General features: G+C 32.7%; 1 protein-coding gene across 1 annotated transcript in view; it reads right to left on the bottom strand.

The window, feature by feature from the left end:
* LOC131846831 (mucin-2) overlaps positions 1-21590 on the bottom strand; it is a 155188-nt gene that overhangs the window by 65090 nt on the left and 68508 nt on the right. Inside the window, exons 3-9 of the mRNA XM_059196250.1 lie at positions 18184-18369; positions 16796-16947; positions 12954-13186; positions 3272-3401; positions 2019-2204; positions 1119-1362; positions 258-363 (exon numbers count right to left, since the gene is read on the bottom strand). Of these exons, the coding sequence (XP_059052233.1) occupies positions 258-363; positions 1119-1362; positions 2019-2204; positions 3272-3401; positions 12954-13186; positions 16796-16947; positions 18184-18369 (1237 nt within the window). The remainder of the gene's footprint in view (positions 1-257; positions 364-1118; positions 1363-2018; positions 2205-3271; positions 3402-12953; positions 13187-16795; positions 16948-18183; positions 18370-21590) is intronic.

The following is a 21590-nucleotide window of genomic DNA, read 5'->3' as shown; positions in this document are numbered from 1 at the left end:
CTTGTGCAATCAGATAATAATGGCAAACGTGCATGGCAACAACAGTTCATGTACGGGGTTTGTCATTTAATATTTTACATGAATAAACAATAGAAATAAATTGTCTTAAAAATAAATTGTTAAGTTTCTTGTCAGTTCTTATCAATTGAATCTGTATACTGAACTGGACGGTAGGATAAAAATATTAATACAAAAAGTTTACGTTCATAAGCGGATAAAATGTCCTACATTAATCAATTATTTTTGATTTAAGTTACCCGAGTTTGGATATGTACGCCTCCTTGGCAGCTTCAATCAGCGGGTAGGGCTTGTTGTGGCAGGTACCGCGGAAGTCATCGTTGTCAATGGACCAGAACATGATACCTGAAATAATATTACACATTTGGTTAATAATGTTATTGCCTTCGCGACTTGTTACTTAGTTCATTATCATTCAATATATTTGTAATATTAATGAGGAGATCCGCAGAAGAACCAGAGTGACCGACATAGTCCGAAGAATTGCGACTCTGAAGTGGCAATGGGCAGGGCAAATAGTTCGTAGGACAGATAGCCGTTGGGGCAGTAAAGTCCTCGAGTGGCGACCACGGACCGGAAGACGCAGCGTGGGAAGGCCTCCAGCAAGGTGGACTGACGATCTGGTCAAGATCGCTGGAAGGCATTGGATGCGAGCAGCGCAGGACCGATCGTCGTGGAGATCTTTGGGGGAGGCCTATGTCCAGCAGTGGACGTCTTCCGGGCTGCGATGATGATGATTAATTTCGACAGCCCAATTGGTCTTTTGGTATAGCATACCGTTTTACTATCCGATGGTCGCGGGTTCGATTCCTCGCACGGTACAAAGTTTTGTATTCATGAGTATGATTATTTGTATAGATCTGGGTGTTTTCTATGTATATTATGTATTTACAAAAAATCTAAGTATTTATATCAGTTCTCTAGTGCCCCAAACACAAGCTCTGCTTACTATGGGACTAGATGACGCTGTGTTAATTGTTCAGGGTTATTCATTATTTTTATTATTGTCGTAACCAACCCATTGGTTGTATTATGTACTATTTTATTTTAATAAATTTGTAATGAACTTTTTACTTGAAACTTTTCAGTGTTCTACTCACCTCCTAGACCGTTGTCGGCGACATATTCCGCCTTCTTTTTAACAATTTCCACGTCATCGTAGCCGACCCACTGGTTGCCTTTGAATGCGACTGGACCCATAGCATTCGGGTTGGGGTACATTACAGTCCACGGGACATCCACTTCCGATGACTCTCCGGAATCATCATCATCGTCATCATCATCATCATCATCACTTTGGCGAACGCTGCGTTTATTCTCTTTGGGTTTTAAAGCTTCGCAAATCTGAAAAATGAATAATTTTGTTTATTATTTATTATCTTTGCACCGACAACAATTATTCTCTACACCACCTATGGTTGCCTGGACGTGCTGCCGTCTGTATACGTTTACGACTTTGTCGGAATATAAATTGTAACACATTTTACAAAGCATACTGCTTGGATGCTGTAATTGGTGAGACAGATGATAAAATTTTAAGCGATGTTTACTCTGTTATTATTTTTTTAAACTGTAAAAAGTTGCCTACTTGGGTACCACATTCTCACCTATTTCAGTCAGCCAACCAGCTGGCTTTGGGTCAAATTCTGCAGTGAAATTACAGGATAAGAGGCATGACATCTTAATAAGGTTAGAATAATAGGCAACAATGCTCATAGGCTAGAATGGCCACTATGAGTACCTCGGATGTCACATGAAACGTGATGTCCGTACTATACCGTATATAGGCGACAGTTACTACTTACTATCAGTGGGGTTTCAGCTTGTTTAGCATTAGAATTACATTAATAAAAGAGTTTTTAGTGTATTTTTTATAATAATTAACACTATATGCAATACACAAAGTTTTTTAAATTTATAAAGTAATAAAAATAACGACCCAGATTCTTTGCCATTTCAATGACATAAAGAAAAATTCAAATTAATTGCTTGTTTCTTACCTCGTAATAAGCTAAATATCCTTTCTCCCTGGTAGCGTCTCCCTGTTCACCAGGTCCGTCAGCAGGGGAGCCGATCTCCACAGCATCAGGGTTGAATAGCGTGTACGAGCGGCCATACGTTGGTATACCAAGAACCAGTTTGTCAGCATCCGCACCATTTTCAATGTAGAACTTAATTGTGTAATCCTGAAAGTTTACAATGATGTATCAAATTCAAATTTAAAATCTTTATTCATGTAGGATTATTACAGACTCTTATGCTATGTCAAATCTACCGTCAAGAAATTCAGCTCCTATTTTTTTTTTAAATAAATGTTGTATGTATTTACAATAATACAGATTCATTTAAATTCAAATTTGGGAGAATAGAGTGACCACCAGCTATGCTATTGCAATAAACAAAAAATGTAATCAGTGTTCGCAACCTGAACAGACCAGTCCCTACAAGCAGCACCCGTTCAAGAGTATGACGGTCATATTGTCTTATAATTATGAAAACGTTTGTGTACATGAGTATGATAGTTTTTTTGTTCATGTTGTGATTTCACTCGCATGAAATTTATAGCTTATGTGTTATTCTGAAGTGTAACCTATATTACTGTAAAGTTTCATTAAAATCCGTTCAGTAATATTTTAACTCATTTGCATTTATAATATTAGTAAGATTATGTATGTATTTACAAAAAAATTATACATATATATGTATTTATATTTTCTAGTACCCAATAGAAGTTCCGCTTAGCTTCGAACTAGATAGCGTTGTGTGAAATGTCCTGGGTTAATATGTTATTATTATATGACTCATTGAATTAAAACGGCAAGGGCATTTTGGTCGTGTCAAGTGTTAAGTTCACAATATTAACATTTGACAATGCCTCTGACTACTCAACTTGGGAGTTATCCCAAGTTGAGTAGTCGTGATGGTATGTGTCGTAGTCGTATGAATGCGTATACCTCCTAATTTTTGAAATCCGTTAAGTAGCTACATCTTTATCTTTGAGCGTGATTACAAATATTCAGTGCAAAACTATCGCAGTGTTAATCTGAACAGTTTGGTCGCGAAACAGTTAATACTAGGCTAGGCTAGGCTTCCAATCTATACCGAAATTAATTCAATGCCTAATGATGCCTGGTTTAGAGGCGAAACACGTGTCACCGACAAGAGCGTAGGTCTTAAATTATGAATGAATAAAGTAAGGAAATAGACTTCCGCAAAATAACACCTAATTCGATAAAATATAAGAGTTACTTACAATGTTAAGTTCGTTATCGGTGCTGTACTCGTTTGGTTCCTCCAGGGGGAACAGCGGCGCGTGGTGGTTCACTGCCGGCTCGAACGCGGAGTGGTAATCGTAGGATAGCAGATTCATCCAGTCCAGGTATCTGTGGGAGATAGAAAAAATACATCACTTAATTTGAGACTCTGTTAACATGGCCAATTGGGGGGAAAGGGGTTGTTAGTAATGTGAACTAATTACTCCATCGCTAGCAATGTACCAAGTCAGGTTGACTTTCACCCTGTTCCTCCTGGAAACCATCGTGGCAAATTCCGCGTGAATTTGTCACGGTGGGCCAACTGTCCTGACCTCATGCTCATCCTATCATCCTTTATTATTGCCCTGCCAGCGTAAACCGTCAGCGCAGGCGGATGCGCCGTCCCATTATCATCCATAAAAAAAATCTCAGGAACTACTTATATTATTTTATTACGGCGCACTATCATCTATTTAAAAAAATATACATATGTCCATGATACATATGATCCATATTCATATTAGTCCACTATTTATTATAGTTATTTTGGTATTAAAATCATCTGATTGGTGTTATTTTATTCTATAAATTAAGTATACACATGTACGCTGTACGTTGTTACACGACTTGTTTTATTTATTTAAAATAAATAAAATATAATTTAATCATAGTGCGTTTGTTTAATCAAATTTATTTATTATAAAGAATAATGTATGTTTATTTAATAATTTAGATATGTAACATTTAAATGCTGTTTATATTTTAAATATTTTTTTTATATAAGAAATTTATAGTCACTTCTAGTTCCTGAACTTATGTTACAGTTCAAAGTTTGATTTAAAATATCCAAAATATACATAATAATAATTTATTTCAGACAACATGATCCATTTTGTTAGTAACAGCTTAGTGACATAACTTATCCTATGTTAGTAATAAAACTTAAAATAAAAATAGAAACTAATATATAATTCTTATATATTTTCTACGCAGTTTTTCAATTAGATATTAAGAGTTTATAATTTAATTTTGACTAATTAATATTATATTTAAATTCAGAATAATTATTATTGAAGATCAATATATAAATAAATTCAAGGTTCACTAATGAATCCCAAAACATTTCCTGTTCAATAACACTAATCTATTTTTCATCTCGTATATCAAGGTCTTCCTTGATATACTAACGAGGTTAGAATGCGTAATATTATTAATTTTCAATTCATATTAAAAGAATTTCCAATCGATTTTTTATATTATTGCGGTACGGTCGGAGGCGCTTTAACCAACGCAATAACGCCTGTTAGTCTTTCATTTGAATCATAGTAATGATTGTAAAGAAATGAATCATAGTAATATAACGATTTTTAATAAATTTAAATTTAATATAATTTAAATATTTTAAATATATTATTAAAAGGGGTTTGGATAGTCATATTTTATTATTTTACCACTTATTTGGCGCAGACTCATCATAAGAAGATCGAGCAAGAAACTCGGGTGTTGCTCTTTTAAATCTTATATATAAAATTCTCGTGTCACAGTTTTCGTTCCCATACTCCTCCGAAACGGCTTGACCGATTCTCATGAAATTTTGTGAGCGTATTGAGTAGGTCAGAGAATCGGCCAACATCTATTTTTCATCCCCCTAAATGTTAGGGGTAGTCCACCCCTAAATTTTATTATTTAGACAAATTTTTTAGTTTCTATTTTTTTATGATACAACATACAAAAATACATACAATCTTAAATTTTCAGCCTTCTATCATCAACCCCTATTTTTTTATAGCGTTATGAATATATATGGCAAAACAACGTTTGCCGGGACAGCTAGTAATCATATATAATCATCATAGCTTAACCTCCCTTACGCTACCTTCCCCAGGCAACCTAGATACGTGCCTATAAATTTTAAAACTACCACTTGTTAGAACCAAAAAATAGGTTCAGAATTATAATGTGGCTCGCTTTAGCCTTAGTCCGCCACTACCAACCATGCTGATCATTATTTCTGAAATCTATAGGATTTAGATTCTATTTATTTACTTGTGTTGATCAAAATTACTGGACTACGAAAACCTTTAAGATTGAGGCTTATCTTTGTTTTCTACCATCGTGGTATAAAATAAATAGATATAATTGCGCATAAAATAATAAAACAATCTAAACTTTATTTTATTGACATACAGTTGAATATTCTTTATCCTTGGAAAATATACTACAAATATTTTAAACCTCAAACATCAGGGCTTACGGATGTTCCTAACAGACCTGTTATTTGGTGAACGCACAATCAATAAAGGTCAAGGCATGCGAACGTCTTAGTCCACAAAATCCGGTTTGACAATCCTTAACCTTACGTCAAACAGGCTAGTGGCTGGCCATATCAATGATTACAGATCATGGTCATGAATAATGGAATGAGTAATGTGATCTCCTTTTAGTTGCCTGGGGGTACAGTCTTTGTTTATTGATAAGTCTTTGTTTAGTGTGTTACGTTTTTGTATACTACTTTTGGCTCCGACTTCGTCCGCATTTTTTTAACCCATGACAATTGACACAGCGGCTTCTAGTCTCTACCCCTTATCACTTACCCCTAAGTGATAAGGGTTGTCGAGAAAAATAGATAGTAGCCGATTCTCCAAATACTGAATAAGCATATAAAATTTCATAAAAATCGGTCAAGCCATTTCGGAGGCATTAACGTTGTGTGAATTGTTCTAGTAATAATAAATGAAAATAAGAGAGATGCTTGTAGAGATGTTTATTATCATAATTAATAATTAATATATATATTTGGCAGAGTGTCTATAAAAAAATTGCATAAAAAGAACAGTCATATTTTATACTAGCTGTTCCCACGACTTCGTCCGCGTGGTATTTAACTTTATTTTTCTAAAATATAAGTAGTCTAAGTTAGTCCTTATTACATCATCTATCTGCTAAAAGATATCCCGTTAAAATCGGTCCTGCCATTTCAGTGATTAGCCGGAACAAACTGACAGACAGACAAAAATTGGAAAAAAAATATTTTGGTGTATGTACCGTATTTATATTCACATGCATGTAGTAAAAAGCGGTTATTTCAATATTACAAACAGACACTCCAATTTTATTTATATGTATAGATATGGATAAACGAATATAAAAACAGCCAGTGACTCTCATTGTAGGCCCTGATACATTATCATTTCATTCCACGTAAGTATAATTTCGGGGCAGCTCTACATCGGTGCCGGAAACCGGAAACGACGTTCCGTTCTATTATAGCGGTGCATTTGGTTGCATATGCAAATTATAACACAGTTTGTTACACAAGCGCGCTTACTCTTACTCAGAGACCAGAGAAACAGAGCGTGCCGATTGGGGAGGAATATCTGCATTGTTCTACTGCGTTTATATTATACTTAATATTAAAACGCACTATTTTGTGTTACATATTTATATATTGCATGTTGTTATGTACGTATATAAATAAATACGAAAAAGCCGTTAAATCGTATTTACTAAGCAAAGCCGATCACTAAACGATTACTCGAATTACGAGCGTGCATGGCAATAGTTGTTCATGCACTGGATTTTCGTTTAATGTTAGACAGATACTTATTAAAATTTACATTGTAAATAAATTGGCTTTGTAAAAAAAAAGAAATTAAATTGAGTTGACTTGCCAATTCTTATCAATTGAATCTGTATATTGAACTGGACGGTAGGGAAAAATTTATAAGTAATATAGAAAATTTGGGCCTCCAGCAAGGTGGACCGACGATCTGGTCAAGATCGCGGGAAGGCATTGGATGCGAGCAGCGCAGGACCGATCGTCGTGGAGATCTTTGGGGGAGGCCTATGTCCAGCAGTGGACGTCTTCCGGGCTGCGATGATGATGATGATGATGATAGAAAATTTGACTAGGCACCTCTGTAAGCCACTAAGGAGCTTGCCATTTTTTATACCATAGGGTGCAAACGAGCTCGCAGATTATCTGATTGTAAATAATTACCGCCGCCATGAGCAACTCGTAGCCCATAAGACAATACCAGGGGAATTGCAAGTGTGTTGCCTGCCTTTTAAAAAGAAATATATTCTTTTTTAAATCTGTTTTAGTTGATGAGTGTGATAAGGCAGTGTCTGCTTGTTTGTTATCTTTGCACAACGAAATGGCTAAACAGATCTTAATGAAATTTAACTTGTTAGATCATACCACAAAGATGAATATAGATCTATCTTATATCTCAAAAAAGCAGACAAAGTCTCACGCAACACCAGTATTTTCTATTTCTGCGAGTAATAGCAATTGTTCATATTTCTGTTATGGCACACAAAGTTGTTTTTCAAACTCGAACTCACGGTCGTCACAGTCTAAAAGCCGGTGCTACGGCACTCTCAGTTTTAAAGTTGCATTTCTCTTTAGTCCTCATAATCCATTTGTAGGCTGTATTCATAACAAACAACTCAGATAGAAAGCGGAAAGTTTAATATAGAAACAGAGAATGTATATAAATAGTGGCTAGGCCAGTTCATATTAGAAATACCGCGATTCATCTAATAGTTACTTTCCTGATGTATTCCTAAATGTTTTCAAATCTAGATAGAGGGTAGATAGTTTATTTATGTATTTCGAAACTAGCTACTCACCCCGGCTTCGCACGGTACACCCATGTATTATACATATGTATAAACCAACCTCTCAACTTCCAAAGCCGATTCCAAATCGATTGCGTAGTTTTAAAAATTTAAGTATACATAGGGACGGATAGACAGCGACTGCGACTTGTTTTATACTATGTAACTAGCAATTCGCCCCGGCTTCGCCCGGATGTACATGTATTTTATATATAAACCTGCCTCTTGAATCACGCTATCTATTTAAAAAAGCCGCTTCCAAATCCGTTGCGTCGTTTTAAAAATTTAAGAATACATAGGGACGAATAGACAGCGACATCGATTTTGTTTTATACAATGTAATGATTTACATATACGTGATCGCCCAATGGTCGAAATTCAGCCATAATAAAAAATAAATCTTTGAACTAAAATAGTCAATTGTTTTTTTATTGATAAGTATTTATATCAGTTGTTTAGTACCAATAATACAAACTCTGCTTACTGTGTTACTAGATGGCGCTGTGTTAATTGTCCAGGGTTATTTATATCTTTATTTATGATCCAATAACACAAGCTCTGCTTACCATAGGACTAGATGGCGCTGTGTTAATTATCCAGGGTTATTTATTTCTTTATTTATGATCCAATAACACAAGGTCTGCTTACCATAGGACTAGATGGCGCTGTGTTAATTATCCAGGGTTATTTATTCATTTATTTATGATCCAATAACACAAGGTCTGCTTACCATAGGACTAGATGGCGCTGTGTTAATTATCCAGGGTTATTTATTTCTTTATTTATGATCCAATAACACAAGATCTGCTTACCATAGGACTAGATGGCGCTGTGATAATTGTCCAGGGTTATTTATTTCTTTATTTATGATCCAATAACACAAGGTCTTACCATAGGACTAGATGGCGCTGTGTTAATTGTCCAGGGTTATTTATTTATTTATTTATGATCCAATAACACAAGGTCTGCTTACCATAGGACTAGATGGCGCTGTGTTAATTATCCAGGGTTATTTATTTCTTTATTTATGATCCAATAACACAAGGTCTGCTTACCATAGGACTAGATGGCGCTGTGTTAATTGTCCAGGGTTATTTATTTATGACTCATCCAATTTGTCTGGAGTACATTAGCTATACAATGTTTCAATGGCGCCCATACAATTACGGTGGTGGCAACCGCCTTCACCATTGTCTATTCCCCATTGTATACATTCAAATCAGCTGACAGCTTACGACATAGTAATCACAGTGTATTTTATATGTATATTAAGTGTGTAGTAAGACTGTGAGCCAATAGATTTATCGTTGGTTCCTCTAATGACACTATTATATGGTACATCCATAATTTTAGAATAGAACTAGTTGAATCTACAAACGTTATTGCGCCATAGAAATTAAAATCGCTATTAAAAAATAGGGGTTGGTGATAGACGGTGATAGGTGGAAATTTAGGGTTATATATATTTTTATAGCCACGTTATAAAAAGTAAAATAAAAGAGTAAAAAGTTGACCAAAAATTAAATAAAAATGTTAGGTTGTGTTGCCGTTATTATTATTAATTAAAATCGCTATTAAAAAATCGGGGTTGGTAATAAAACGGTGAAAATTTAGGGTTGTATGTATTTTTTGACATCACAATATAAAAAAAATATGTCAAAATTAAAATGTTAGGGGTGGACAATCCTTCTCACTTATAAAAGAAAAACAGAGCGGTCGATTCTCAGACCTACTGACTATATATATAAAATTTCATAAAAATCGGTCAAGCCATTTCGGAAGATGTAAGTATGGTGACTAACATTGTGACACGAGTGTTTTATATATAAGATAAGATATATAATACACACAATTGTCTTTGTTTATAAGTACGTATACTTGTAACAAACTATTTTACTATAGAGATATATGCAAGCATATTCTACTTTATCTATGTCTACAGATTTAACTAAATGATTGACAGAACATGTCAAGAGTGCAGGATTCCTGCACGACACCGTGAAATTTCTAATATGTATATGTTACTGCGTGACGGTCGCGGGTTCGATTCCTCGCACGGTACAAACATACGTATTCATGTATATCATTGTTTGTAATGGTCTGAGTATTTTCTATGTATGTTACGTATGTATTTACAAAAAAAAGTATCTGTATATATTTGTGTATATATTTATATCAGTTGTCTAGTACTGCTAACACAAGCTCTGTTTGATTTGGTAAATTACCCAAGGATAAAAATGTTTTCTTTTTGACCTACTTAAAAAAAGTACATGTTCTCAGTTCAACTGAATTTTATTGCGTGTATTACTTCAGAACTGATTCTAAAAAGTACTTACGTATACGTTTTGAGCGGGAATCGAAGCCGCAATATTTTTTTTTGACAATTCACACAGCGCTATCTATACCCAAGTTAAGCTAGCTAAAGCTTGTGTTATGGTTACTAAATAACTGATACATATACATATATTTTTTCAATTTATACAAAAAGTGACGCAGTTTAGTAGTGGTGTTGCGCCGAAATCGACAGTTGTTTTATGTATATAGTAGTAGTATAGTAATCTATAGTTTGCAATAACTAATTTATTGATGCATTTACATTAATTTATGTTAATAGATCAAGGTGCTAAATTGCATACAAACGTCATTAAATGTAGGCTGCATTCCGAAATATAGATATTCCAGTAACAGAGGTGTGACAACAAAGGTGAGGCTAACCGTTTACCATAAGACGGGCTGTATGCCTGTTTGCCACCATCGTGGTATTAAAAATGCTTTCTGTAACTATTGTGCAAACTTTCTGATGAAGCTAGGAATCTTCAGTGCCAATGGATCTTTTCGACTAGATATATCAACTTTAATAATTTTATTAGTCCAATAAATATTTATGAAATGTTTAAAAAACAATGTATTTCTAATTCTCATATAGACAAAAACTTATCTATTTAAAAATCAGAAATATTTTTTTATCATAATCTAATTTATTATTAAACATTGTATTTAAAATAATTAGAACTATATGACTTCTCATTTCGAATTTACATTTATACTTAATTTTACAGTTTTTTTAACAATAATGATTATGATAACAAAGGAAGTATATAATAATTATTATTATTGTTCTTTATTTAAATGTGCATTATAATTCATACCGGAGCCGTAAAAATATAATTCATTCTATTTTCAAAATGCAGTTACCGATTTTTAGGTAGGTACATACATTTATACCTTAATTTTACAGTTTATTAACAATATTTTTTTATGATTATAATAATAATTGTTCTTTATTTAAAATACTTTATAAAGGAAAAAATATATAATTAATTCTATTTTCAAAATCCGTTATTTCAAATTCTTAGGTCATAAAATTATCATATATTTCAATACGCATTTTAATTTAGTCTATTATTATGCTCTCCTTTCGAGATTTTAAGGAAAATTTATACTAATTTTAATAATCATTAGCATAGTTACTTTGTGATCTGCACTACAGATTAAGCTTAAGCAATATTCAGTGACATTGAATTAGTGATTGTGCAATGCTTATGTCGATACTAGCTAGTTTCACAAGTGTGTTTGCATGAGATACGATTATAAAATATATTTACACGGTATGATTTGGTAATTTGTATGTCGAACTCTGTGTAGGCACCGCATCGATTTGTTTTAGTTCATTGTGTAATTGTGAAGCAGCGATTACGTTTATTAACTCTTATTAGCGACGTTTGTTCGGGCTTATGACATTTATAAGTCTTCGTTTGCTTAATACGTTGTAGTTTTTGTTAGTTATAATAGGAATAAAAAATCATTACATAGTATAAAATAAAGTCGTTGTCGCTGACTGTCCCTATATATGCTTAAATCTTTAAAACTACGCAACGGATTTTGAAGCGGTTTTTATTCATAGATAGAGTAATTCTAGAGGAAGGTTTATATATATATAATATATGTACACCCGTGCAAAGCCGGGGCGAGTAGCTAGTATATAATATTTGTCTAGTCTATCTTAACTATCTACACATATTATAAAACAAACTATACAATAAAAAGCCTGTCTCTATGTCCGCAAAAAACTCAAAAAGTACTTGACAGATTTTCATGCGGTTTTCATCTATCAACAGAGTAAATCCTCATGAAGGTTTAAGTGTATAATCTCTACATGTACGAAGTCAAGGCGAGTCGCTAGTTAATCAAAATAAAAATTTTGTAAAGTCAACAGAGAACCTGGAAGCTCATTCAAATAATTGCTAGTTAACCAAAATAAAATAGTTTTGTAAATCAACAGATTTGAATCTGGAAGCTCAATCAAATAGAAATAAAGGAAATTAATGCCTAATTATACATACAGCTAATATATATATTATGGGATTAGTATGTAACCGAACGACTGTGTTAACTGAATAATGTATGCTTGAATTGAAACGTGAATGACGAGAGACCATTCTCTCGTCATTCACGTCAGTCACATACCATATCCATATATGGTATGTATATTACACCTGTAATTATCACTTGAGTAAACCTCGTACACACAAACGATTGTAATTTTTCTTCATGTCCCCTCTATAAACAATGGTGGAAATGACAAAATTAAATTATACTTTAAAAAAGTGTAAATATATAGGTCTGCCTCGATGGTTTAGCGCACATCTTTAATTCCGATGATCGCAGATTCGATTTATCGCACGGCAAACATTTGTAATCTTGTGTGTGATTGTTTGTATCGGTCAGGATGTTTTCTATGTATATTATGTATGTCTTTACAAATAAAAATATCTCGACATTTATATCAGTTGTTTAGTACCTACTAACTGCCCACCCCGGCTTCCCAAAGGTATGTATTATACATATAACCCTTCCTCTTCAATCACTCTATCTATTAAAAAAAACTGCTTCCAAATCTGGTGCGTAGTTTTAAAGATTGAAACATACATAAGGACAGACAGCGACAGCGATTTTGTTTTATACTATGTAATGAGGATATAGATAATACTAGCTCTGCTCAGCTCGGGACTAGATGGCGTTGTATAAACTGTCTAATGGATATTATTTTTTACTCACCTATTCAAAGTCTTCACATCGAAGCCCTTCTGTATGTACTCAATGCCGGCTGGTACAGCCATGGTGAGCAGCAATCTCGGTTTCCCCGTCTTCTCTGACTCCTTCTCAAATTCTTCGCGCAGTTCCTTCACCAGTTTGGCATAGTTATCCCTGTCTTTTGGCTTGCCACCGTCCCTGAACGCGGGGTACTCCCAGTCAAGATCCAGCCCATCGAATCGGTTCTGCCTGAGGAACTGTAGAAAACACATTAATAAAGATTTATAGAAAAAATCGAAGTTTGTGTCGTGTATTAGGTTAATTTTATTTATTTATAACTCTTTATTGGACCTCAAAAATAATACAAAAAAAAAATAATATTCATAATACACAGACAGGTAGGCTAGGTACAAAAGGCGGTCTTATCGCTAAAGCGATTTCTTCCAGACAACCTTTGGGTAGACGAAAAAAGACAGAAGGTGGTGGATGGCGCAAGATGGAATGAATAGACAGAAATTATAGGTTATTTATATTTTTAACCGGGTCTTAACGTAATTGTATGGTAAATAAAGGTATTAAGATTCTAGATTTTTTTAAATGATTCAGATTTACAATATTTGAATGGGATATAAGGAGGACTTGGAATTTGAATGGTAACCATAGCCTATGTACAAAAACAGTATCACTGCTAACACGTCATCATGTGACACCCGTGATATAATTCAAGATTCCTTATGAACCTTCCTTATGGATCCACTAGACCAACGAGTTTGTTCTACTGGTCAAGTTTATTAAAATCCATTTTCACTCTATTACTCTATATTTCACGCTCTATTCGTTTACTATTAAATTCAAATTCAAATAGAAAATATCTTTATTCATGTAAGTCTATTACAGACTCTTATGATATGTCAAATCTACCGTCAGTTTGGAATGATTTCGAGATGAGAAGAACTGACAAGAAACTCAGCTCGTATTCTTTTCAAATGAATGTTGTACATGTTTACAATAATACACAGTCATTAAAATTCAAATTTGGGAGAATAGAGTGACCTGGTGGTCACTCTATTCTCATTATATTTTTATTTTTTGCAATAGCATATGCTGGTGCATATGCTATTGCAAAAAATAAAAAATCTAGTCAGTGTTCGCAACCTGAACAGACCAGATTACATTAGTTTACTAAAATAATAATAAAACAAATAGGGTTGTGGAAATGGAATTATAAGTACAAATTTCTTTTTAACGAATGTATCCATTTATGGAATAAATTTAATAAGAAATTAATCGAATAGAATAGAAAATCATTTATTCAAATAAACTTACATCGAACTTTTGAATAGTCATCACTTATTTTTTTAATCTACCGCTCATTCGGAAAGCTGTCTCATGACTAGAAGAACAAGCAAGAAATTTGCTTGTTGCTCTTTTAAATAATTTACTAGTAACTTTACATTTTGAAGTTAAAATGTGTTGAATTCCACAAATGTTCATATGAACGGGAGATAAAGGAGCAGATAGAGAGCTAATATTAAATGAAGTTGCATTGCAGTTGACTGGTCATTCTGTAAAACGTGTAATGGCAGAGAAAGTGACGATAATGACTCCATGACTGTCATGTTGTACTTATCTTATATATAGGGCTGTCAACTTACAAACAAAAATATTATACTATCTTACTAATACTATAAACGCGTCAATAATAATAATAATCTTAGAATAATTCACACAGCGCCATCAAGACTCAAGTTAAGCTAGCTAAAGCTTGTGGTATGGGTACTAGATGACTGATACAAATACATATATATACTTTTTACAAATACACACATACATATTATACATAGAAAATATCCAGACCGATACAAACAATCATATTCATGAATATAAACTCCGCCTTACATCCGAACTAAACATTTATATTTATTAATATCATCCTAAACCACTTGACTACCGAGGCCCTTATATTCGATATGGGCTAAATCTTTATGTAAGTTATGTAAGTTTAATTATATTATATTTATTCATAATTGAATAAATATAATATAATAAATAATTAGAAAAGAAGTATTATAGCATAAATGAATTTCTGGATTACGCAGATTAATTATTTATGTTTATATTTATATTTATCCTGCAATAATATATATATTTCTTCAATCGTATTTGAAAGACAGAGAAACTTATTATTTATTCTAAGACCTTTGTAACTTTCAGTTGTAAACATCACAAATAAAGAATTTGAATTTGGAAATAAAAAACAAAATGGCAGCCCTGCAGACACAAATATATATTCAATATATTAAATTCAATATCAATATATTAAATCATGATCGTAATATCACAGATAACATATCAGAACGTGTGAATTACTATTTCCATCTCTACTAAATTATATTTCAATTATAACTGTTTGATAGTAGATTGTAAGTATTACTTGTATATGAAAGGAAGAATAATAATTGGCGTTATTGCATATTATGAGAGATTGCTTTGAGATATCGCCTCTTGCTAAGCACTTCTATGCGTAGTGGTTTTTTGATGCTTAATTTTTACTACCTGTTTTGTTTATGTTATTCTGAACTTTAAGCTATGTTATTGTAAAGTTTCATTACAATCCATTTCGTAGTTTTTACGTGAAAGAGTAACAAATATCTATCCATACAAACAAATATCCGCGTTTATAAAGTAAGTATTGTATAGCATAGTCACACGTCAACAATCAACAAGTCACACTTGCGGCTCACCTGATGGTAAGTGTTTATTACCACCCATGATTTATATACACCTTCTTTGCAAGAGTTTTTATTATTATTTTATTTATTCATATTCTTAATTGCACCAGATAAAGAACATGATTAATGTTTTATTAAAATTATAATATTAAAAAAAGTTACTTCTTATAATATTAGCTATCTGCAAGTAAAAGTCCATTCAAAATTGGTCCTGTCGTTTAGAGAATTTTTTGATGTGAAGAGCTGTTAATTTGAAATCACTAACACTTTATGTATAGCATATATATGAGGACATATAAGATAATATTACATAGTATTTGACAGCCTCGGTGGTCTATTGGTCTAGCACACCGTTTTACGTCTGATGGTCGCGGGTTCGATTCCTCGCACGGTACAAACATTTGTGTTCATGAGTATGATTGTTTATATCGGTCTAGTTATTTTCTATGTATAATATGTATGTATTTACGACAAAAAATATGTATATGTATCAGTTATCTAGTACCCATAACACAAGCTTAAGCTAGCATTCACAAGCGTTAACTTGGGTCTAGATGGCGCTGTGTGAATTGTCTTGAGATTATTTTTTTTTCTCAGCTTTTGCTGGTTTTCTCATTATTATTGTTATTATTAGTAATTCATGTAAAATTGTAAATTTGTGACCGTTTTTCGTCATAATTGCCCCAGAAAGCTTTCTGTTTATACCTAAAGGTTAACTGGTGGAAATGTCACACGACTTCAAGCTCGTAATTTATACAAGTTTTATTGACGTTCTCATTGGTCTAGCAGTTAAGTTGGCTAGTTAGCACACCCCTCACATCGGATGGTCACAGGTTCCATTCCTAGCTAACATTTGTATTCTTGAGTATGATTGTTTGTATTCTTCTAGGTAATTTCTGTATATACTATGTATAAATTTACAAAACAAATGTTTTTAAGTATATATATATAATATCTGTTGTCCAGTGCCTATAATGCAAGTTGTGCTTAGCTTGGAACTAGATAGCGTTGATTGTACATAATCCAGGGTACAGTAAGAGATTGCTTTCAGCGACAAGGCTGCCTATTGTGCTTTATTATTATTATTATTGTGCAATAAATAAAATAGAGAATAAATAAATAAAACACGCTTACCTTAATAGCATTCCTGACGAACTCTTTCCTTCTCTCCCGCGACGCGACCATGGGCGAGAATCTCGTGGAGCCTTCATTCCAGCCTCCGATAGCCAGCAATGTCTTGAGGTTCTTATTGTACGTTTTCAGGCCAACGAACTTCGCATACCCGCCTGTGAAATAATCAAGAATAAAAATGGATATAACAACATTACAAAAAGTTATTCTTAAATTTTACAAATATTTGAGCATTTATGATCAGAATTTAGATAGATAGATAATTATTTGCGTTAAAGGGCATACACAGAAGGTATAAAAAAAAATACATAACTACAATGGGCACTTAACAATATACAATATAGGTACAAGAAACCTGTGAGTAAAGTAGTGTGTCTGTATTGCCCATACATTAAAAAAGAGACATCTCAGTGCATTTTAATCTCAGAGATTTGCAAGGTCAGCTTTATCATTTAATATTCATTTAAAACCAATTTTGAAAAACTATTCACCTTTTTCAGTTATTCTGAACAATTACTTATAAAATACTTTTACTGCGAACTAAATAATAACTTATAAGCTGGTAACAACAGAACATGATGAAATCCATTTTTATATAATTACTACTAACTTATTATATATTCTTTATTGCACTTAAATACATTTTATAAGTATATTAATTAGAAATAATGTTAACAAAGGAGGACTTATCTCTAAAAGAGATCTCTTCCAGTCAACCCAATAGAGCGTGACATAGGAAGTGTAGAATAGGTCAAATACTAGGTACTTATTGTACTAAACAAACAAATAATAATAATTATTAAAATGTTAAACAAAAAAAAGGTTGCGTATAAATCTGTAACTAAAAACTGAAATTTGCAAAATCATGTTGTATTTTTACATTTTTCAAATCATTTTTATTATTAATATCCTATAGATACTTCACTGATATCTGTGGTATTAGGTATTAAAGTCATGAGAATATTATTAAAAATCAGTCTTAGTTCACCACAGAAACACTCTCTATACTATAGGATGATAAAATAGTTTTTAAAAATTTACACATACATAACTAATACCACAGATAAGATAATCTTACATATTCATACCACAGACAACCTAATCTAATACTGATGTGTCAAGGCTTGAATCAAATAATCAAATTCATCTCTTATTAATTGCCGAATTTGTTTTATATTACCGTCATTTGTTTTTTTTTGCTTGTATGCTATTTATTAATTAAGTTAATTAATTAAACTATTAATATATTAATTAACATAATTACTTTAATTATGTAAAATATTTATGAATTTAGATTACATTAATATCATCGGATTTTATCACGAATAATTTTAACGTAAATAACGTATGTCTAATGTTTTTTTTACCAAATATTGGTTTAAAGGACTCACCTTTCTCAATGTCCTGGTATTTGTCGAATGGTTTCAGCGTGTTCTCCTTGGTGAATGCTCCGAAGGCATATATTAAATGCGTACATAGGTATGGGTTGATGTTCTGTGGGTTGAATTTGGCGGTCCCTGGCCGGTACACCGACCAATTTGTGTAGTAACACACCACCCGTGGTTCACTTGATTGTGCTGGAACAAAACACAACTATTGTTATATTTGAAACTTATATTAACTATTTCTTGCGGCTTTCTTTCTGGTAGGTACAATAGTTACAACTGTCATATAAAAATATAAAGACATAAAAAGCGTGGCAAAAAAATATTTGTACCATAGTCTACCAACTTCTATTTTTTTTTAATAAAATACAATGAATAACCCCCGCTGCTAATATAGTTTGCTATAGAGGAACAAATTTTTAAAATCGCCTTCATATTCTGAGTTCTAATAACAGTTTATTTATTTACCAATATTATTTCCTATAATCACAACAGTATGGATTCTTAAACTAGGCTGGACCTGTCCTGTAGGAATCAGAATACGATTTATCTCGCAAAAAACATTTAAGTCTAAAAGTACGGACGATTTGTTAAGCTAAAACTACAGTTTATTTCTTTAATTTTAATCATAAAAAAAAATTAAAAAAACTGGACCATTCCATTATCATCCATAAAAAACGATTTTCATTGAGTTTATGTAAAATAATAATATTTTTTTATTCAATATTAGTTCAGACCGGCCGCTTGTACCTAAAAAAGTATATCCAAAACTTCAAGTTTGTAGCACCAACTATTTAGGTTGTGTCATATATGCTTAAGGATTCTGAAGTCTGTTTTACCATTTTTATTCTGCTATATATTAATTACCTATTCCATGAACTCCAGTATCATCAATTCAATCAATCCTTCCATTTAAGAAGTTCCTTTATTCACATTAAAGTTCCTACATCTTTTTCTACCTACCCTTTCCTATATACTGGTTTTGTACATCACAATAAAGGCATTACGTATTTTTATAGTTTCATTCAGAAGCTAGTCATACGTCATAGATAACCTTTATAGCTTATGTAGTCCTAGTACCTGGGATACGAATTCATCCGAACATTTTCAACGTTTCGTTTTGAAGAACTCATTGTTAGTTGAGCAAAAATGAGAATATTTTTGTTCTGTTTGGGGCCCGATCAATAATATAAACATAGACCTAATAAAATAAATTTTGAAATATTTTCATTATCGTTTATGCAATATTGGGGCACTTGATACAACACGACGAACTTATGAATAATATTATCGAAGCAAAAATAGAAGGAAAGAGAGTTAAGGGAAAGACACACAGCTATATTAAGCAAATAACGAGAGCTCCTTCGACAAGAGCGCGGCTTTTAAATAATGAATGAATGAATGAATATGCAGTAGCTAGTTATACGTCACAGATAACCTCTATGAGCTTATGTAGTCCTAGTACCAAGAATACGACATCATACGAATATTTTCAACGTTGAGCTTCGTATAATAAACATATAGATAGATCGCTTGCTTGGACACGGACATAATCTATTTTTTCATAGGTTTATGCTAGGCATACGTCACAGATAACCTTCATGAGCTTATGTAGTCTTAGTACCCAGAATACGACATCATACGAAATTTTCAACGTTTCGATCGTGTGTGTAGAGTAAATAAATCCTGTCGCAATATGAGGAAAGGTTTAATTTTTATAAACACCATACCCAAAATACTGAAATATTATTTTATGTCAATAAAAAACATATATATCGTTCCGATAGGGTACAAACAAATACATAGATACAACCATTCTAATTACCTAAAAAAATTGAAATTGATAATGTGTCTGTCTGTCTGCCTGTTTGTTAACTGTTTCCCTACGACTTCTTATGAATAAATTTTCATGCCTTTCATCCTTTCCAGAATATTTTCAAGATAAAAGATCCGTTCGTTCGTTTTATAATATGTATTATGTATATATATGGATACTACACTTTCGTATCATGTGGATAATAGTGTGTCGATCGACATAAAGAGAGGTGGTAATAAGAGAAAAAAGGACAAAAACTGTAGTAGCGCGTCATACGTCACATCCACTCATCGTTGGAACCTTCATCAGCTTATGTAATCCTAGTAACTAGAACACGACACCAGACGAAGATTTTCATTTTTATTTTCAACCCAAATCCACAGTCATATGAATAAATTCTGAAATATTGTTATATACTATATATTCTAGCTTCGCACGGGTGTACATGTATTATACATAATATACCTTCCTCTCGAATCACTCTATTACTAAAAACTGCATTAAAATCCGTTTCGTAGTTTACAAGATCTAAGCGAACAGACAGCAAAAATTCAACTTCATTTTTTAATATTGCTATGTTCTTTACATATTTATGAAAGAAAGATATCTGTGTATATTAGCAGTCAGAATCTGCATTTATCTTATAAATATTATATACAGATTTGACTTCGAATGAAGAGTCTAACCTTATGCTACAATATGTCTTCTTTTATTAAAATCTGGCTGCACCATTTAGTCGTGAAAAGATGATAAACAGACAGACATAGTTTTTATCTAGCTGAGAAATCATCGAACGTAAAAACTATTATTACGAATATGCCGAGTATGCTCCGTCTTCTCTATCACACACAGATAGTAGTAGTCAATCGACATAAAGAGAGGGAAAATAAGACAGACAAGGATAAAAATTGAAATAGCGAGAACTACGTCACACCATTTTATCATTGGACGACCTTCATCAGTTTATATAATCCTAGTAATAGAAATACGACACCATACGAAATCTCTTCGGCTCCGTAGTACTTAATAAATTAATTAGTTTATGAAGTCTTAGTAATCAGCACAGATACAATCCACAGACAAAGTATATGATGAAAACTTTTTTATTTTTTATTCTCACAAGAAAATGAATATTTTCTTACAAAATATAATACTGTACATACATACTAGTATATAGCTGCAACTTCGACTGCTTTGTAAGACCTTCTTTTCTTAAAGATTCCGATTTTTTGCTACAATAAATGTTCACGTCTTTCATTAAGACCTATTCAGCAATTTAATCGTGAAAGGGTAATAGTAGATAGATATACATAATTGTACATTTATAATCTATCTAGTAAAGAGACCATGGGGAAAGAACAATAAAGCTAAATACTGAAAGTAAAAGCTATTACGAATGTGCCGAGTATGGCTACCTCTTCTCTGTCACACACAAAGAGAGTAGTGTGTCGATCGACATACAGAGAGGGAAAACAAGATAAACAAGGATAAAAATTGAAATAGCGAGAACTACGTCACACCATTTTATCGTTTGACGACCTTCATCAGTTTATATAATCCTAGTAATAGGAATACGACACCATACGAAATCTCTTCG

Source organism: Achroia grisella, unplaced genomic scaffold (genome assembly GCF_030625045.1).
Source record: "Achroia grisella isolate CSIRO2021 unplaced genomic scaffold, CSIRO_AGI_Agris_v1 utg512, whole genome shotgun sequence".
NCBI lineage: Eukaryota > Metazoa > Arthropoda > Insecta > Lepidoptera > Pyralidae > Achroia > Achroia grisella.
The sequence above is the reverse complement of the archived record's forward strand: the minus strand, read 5'-3'. Positions and strand labels throughout refer to the sequence as shown.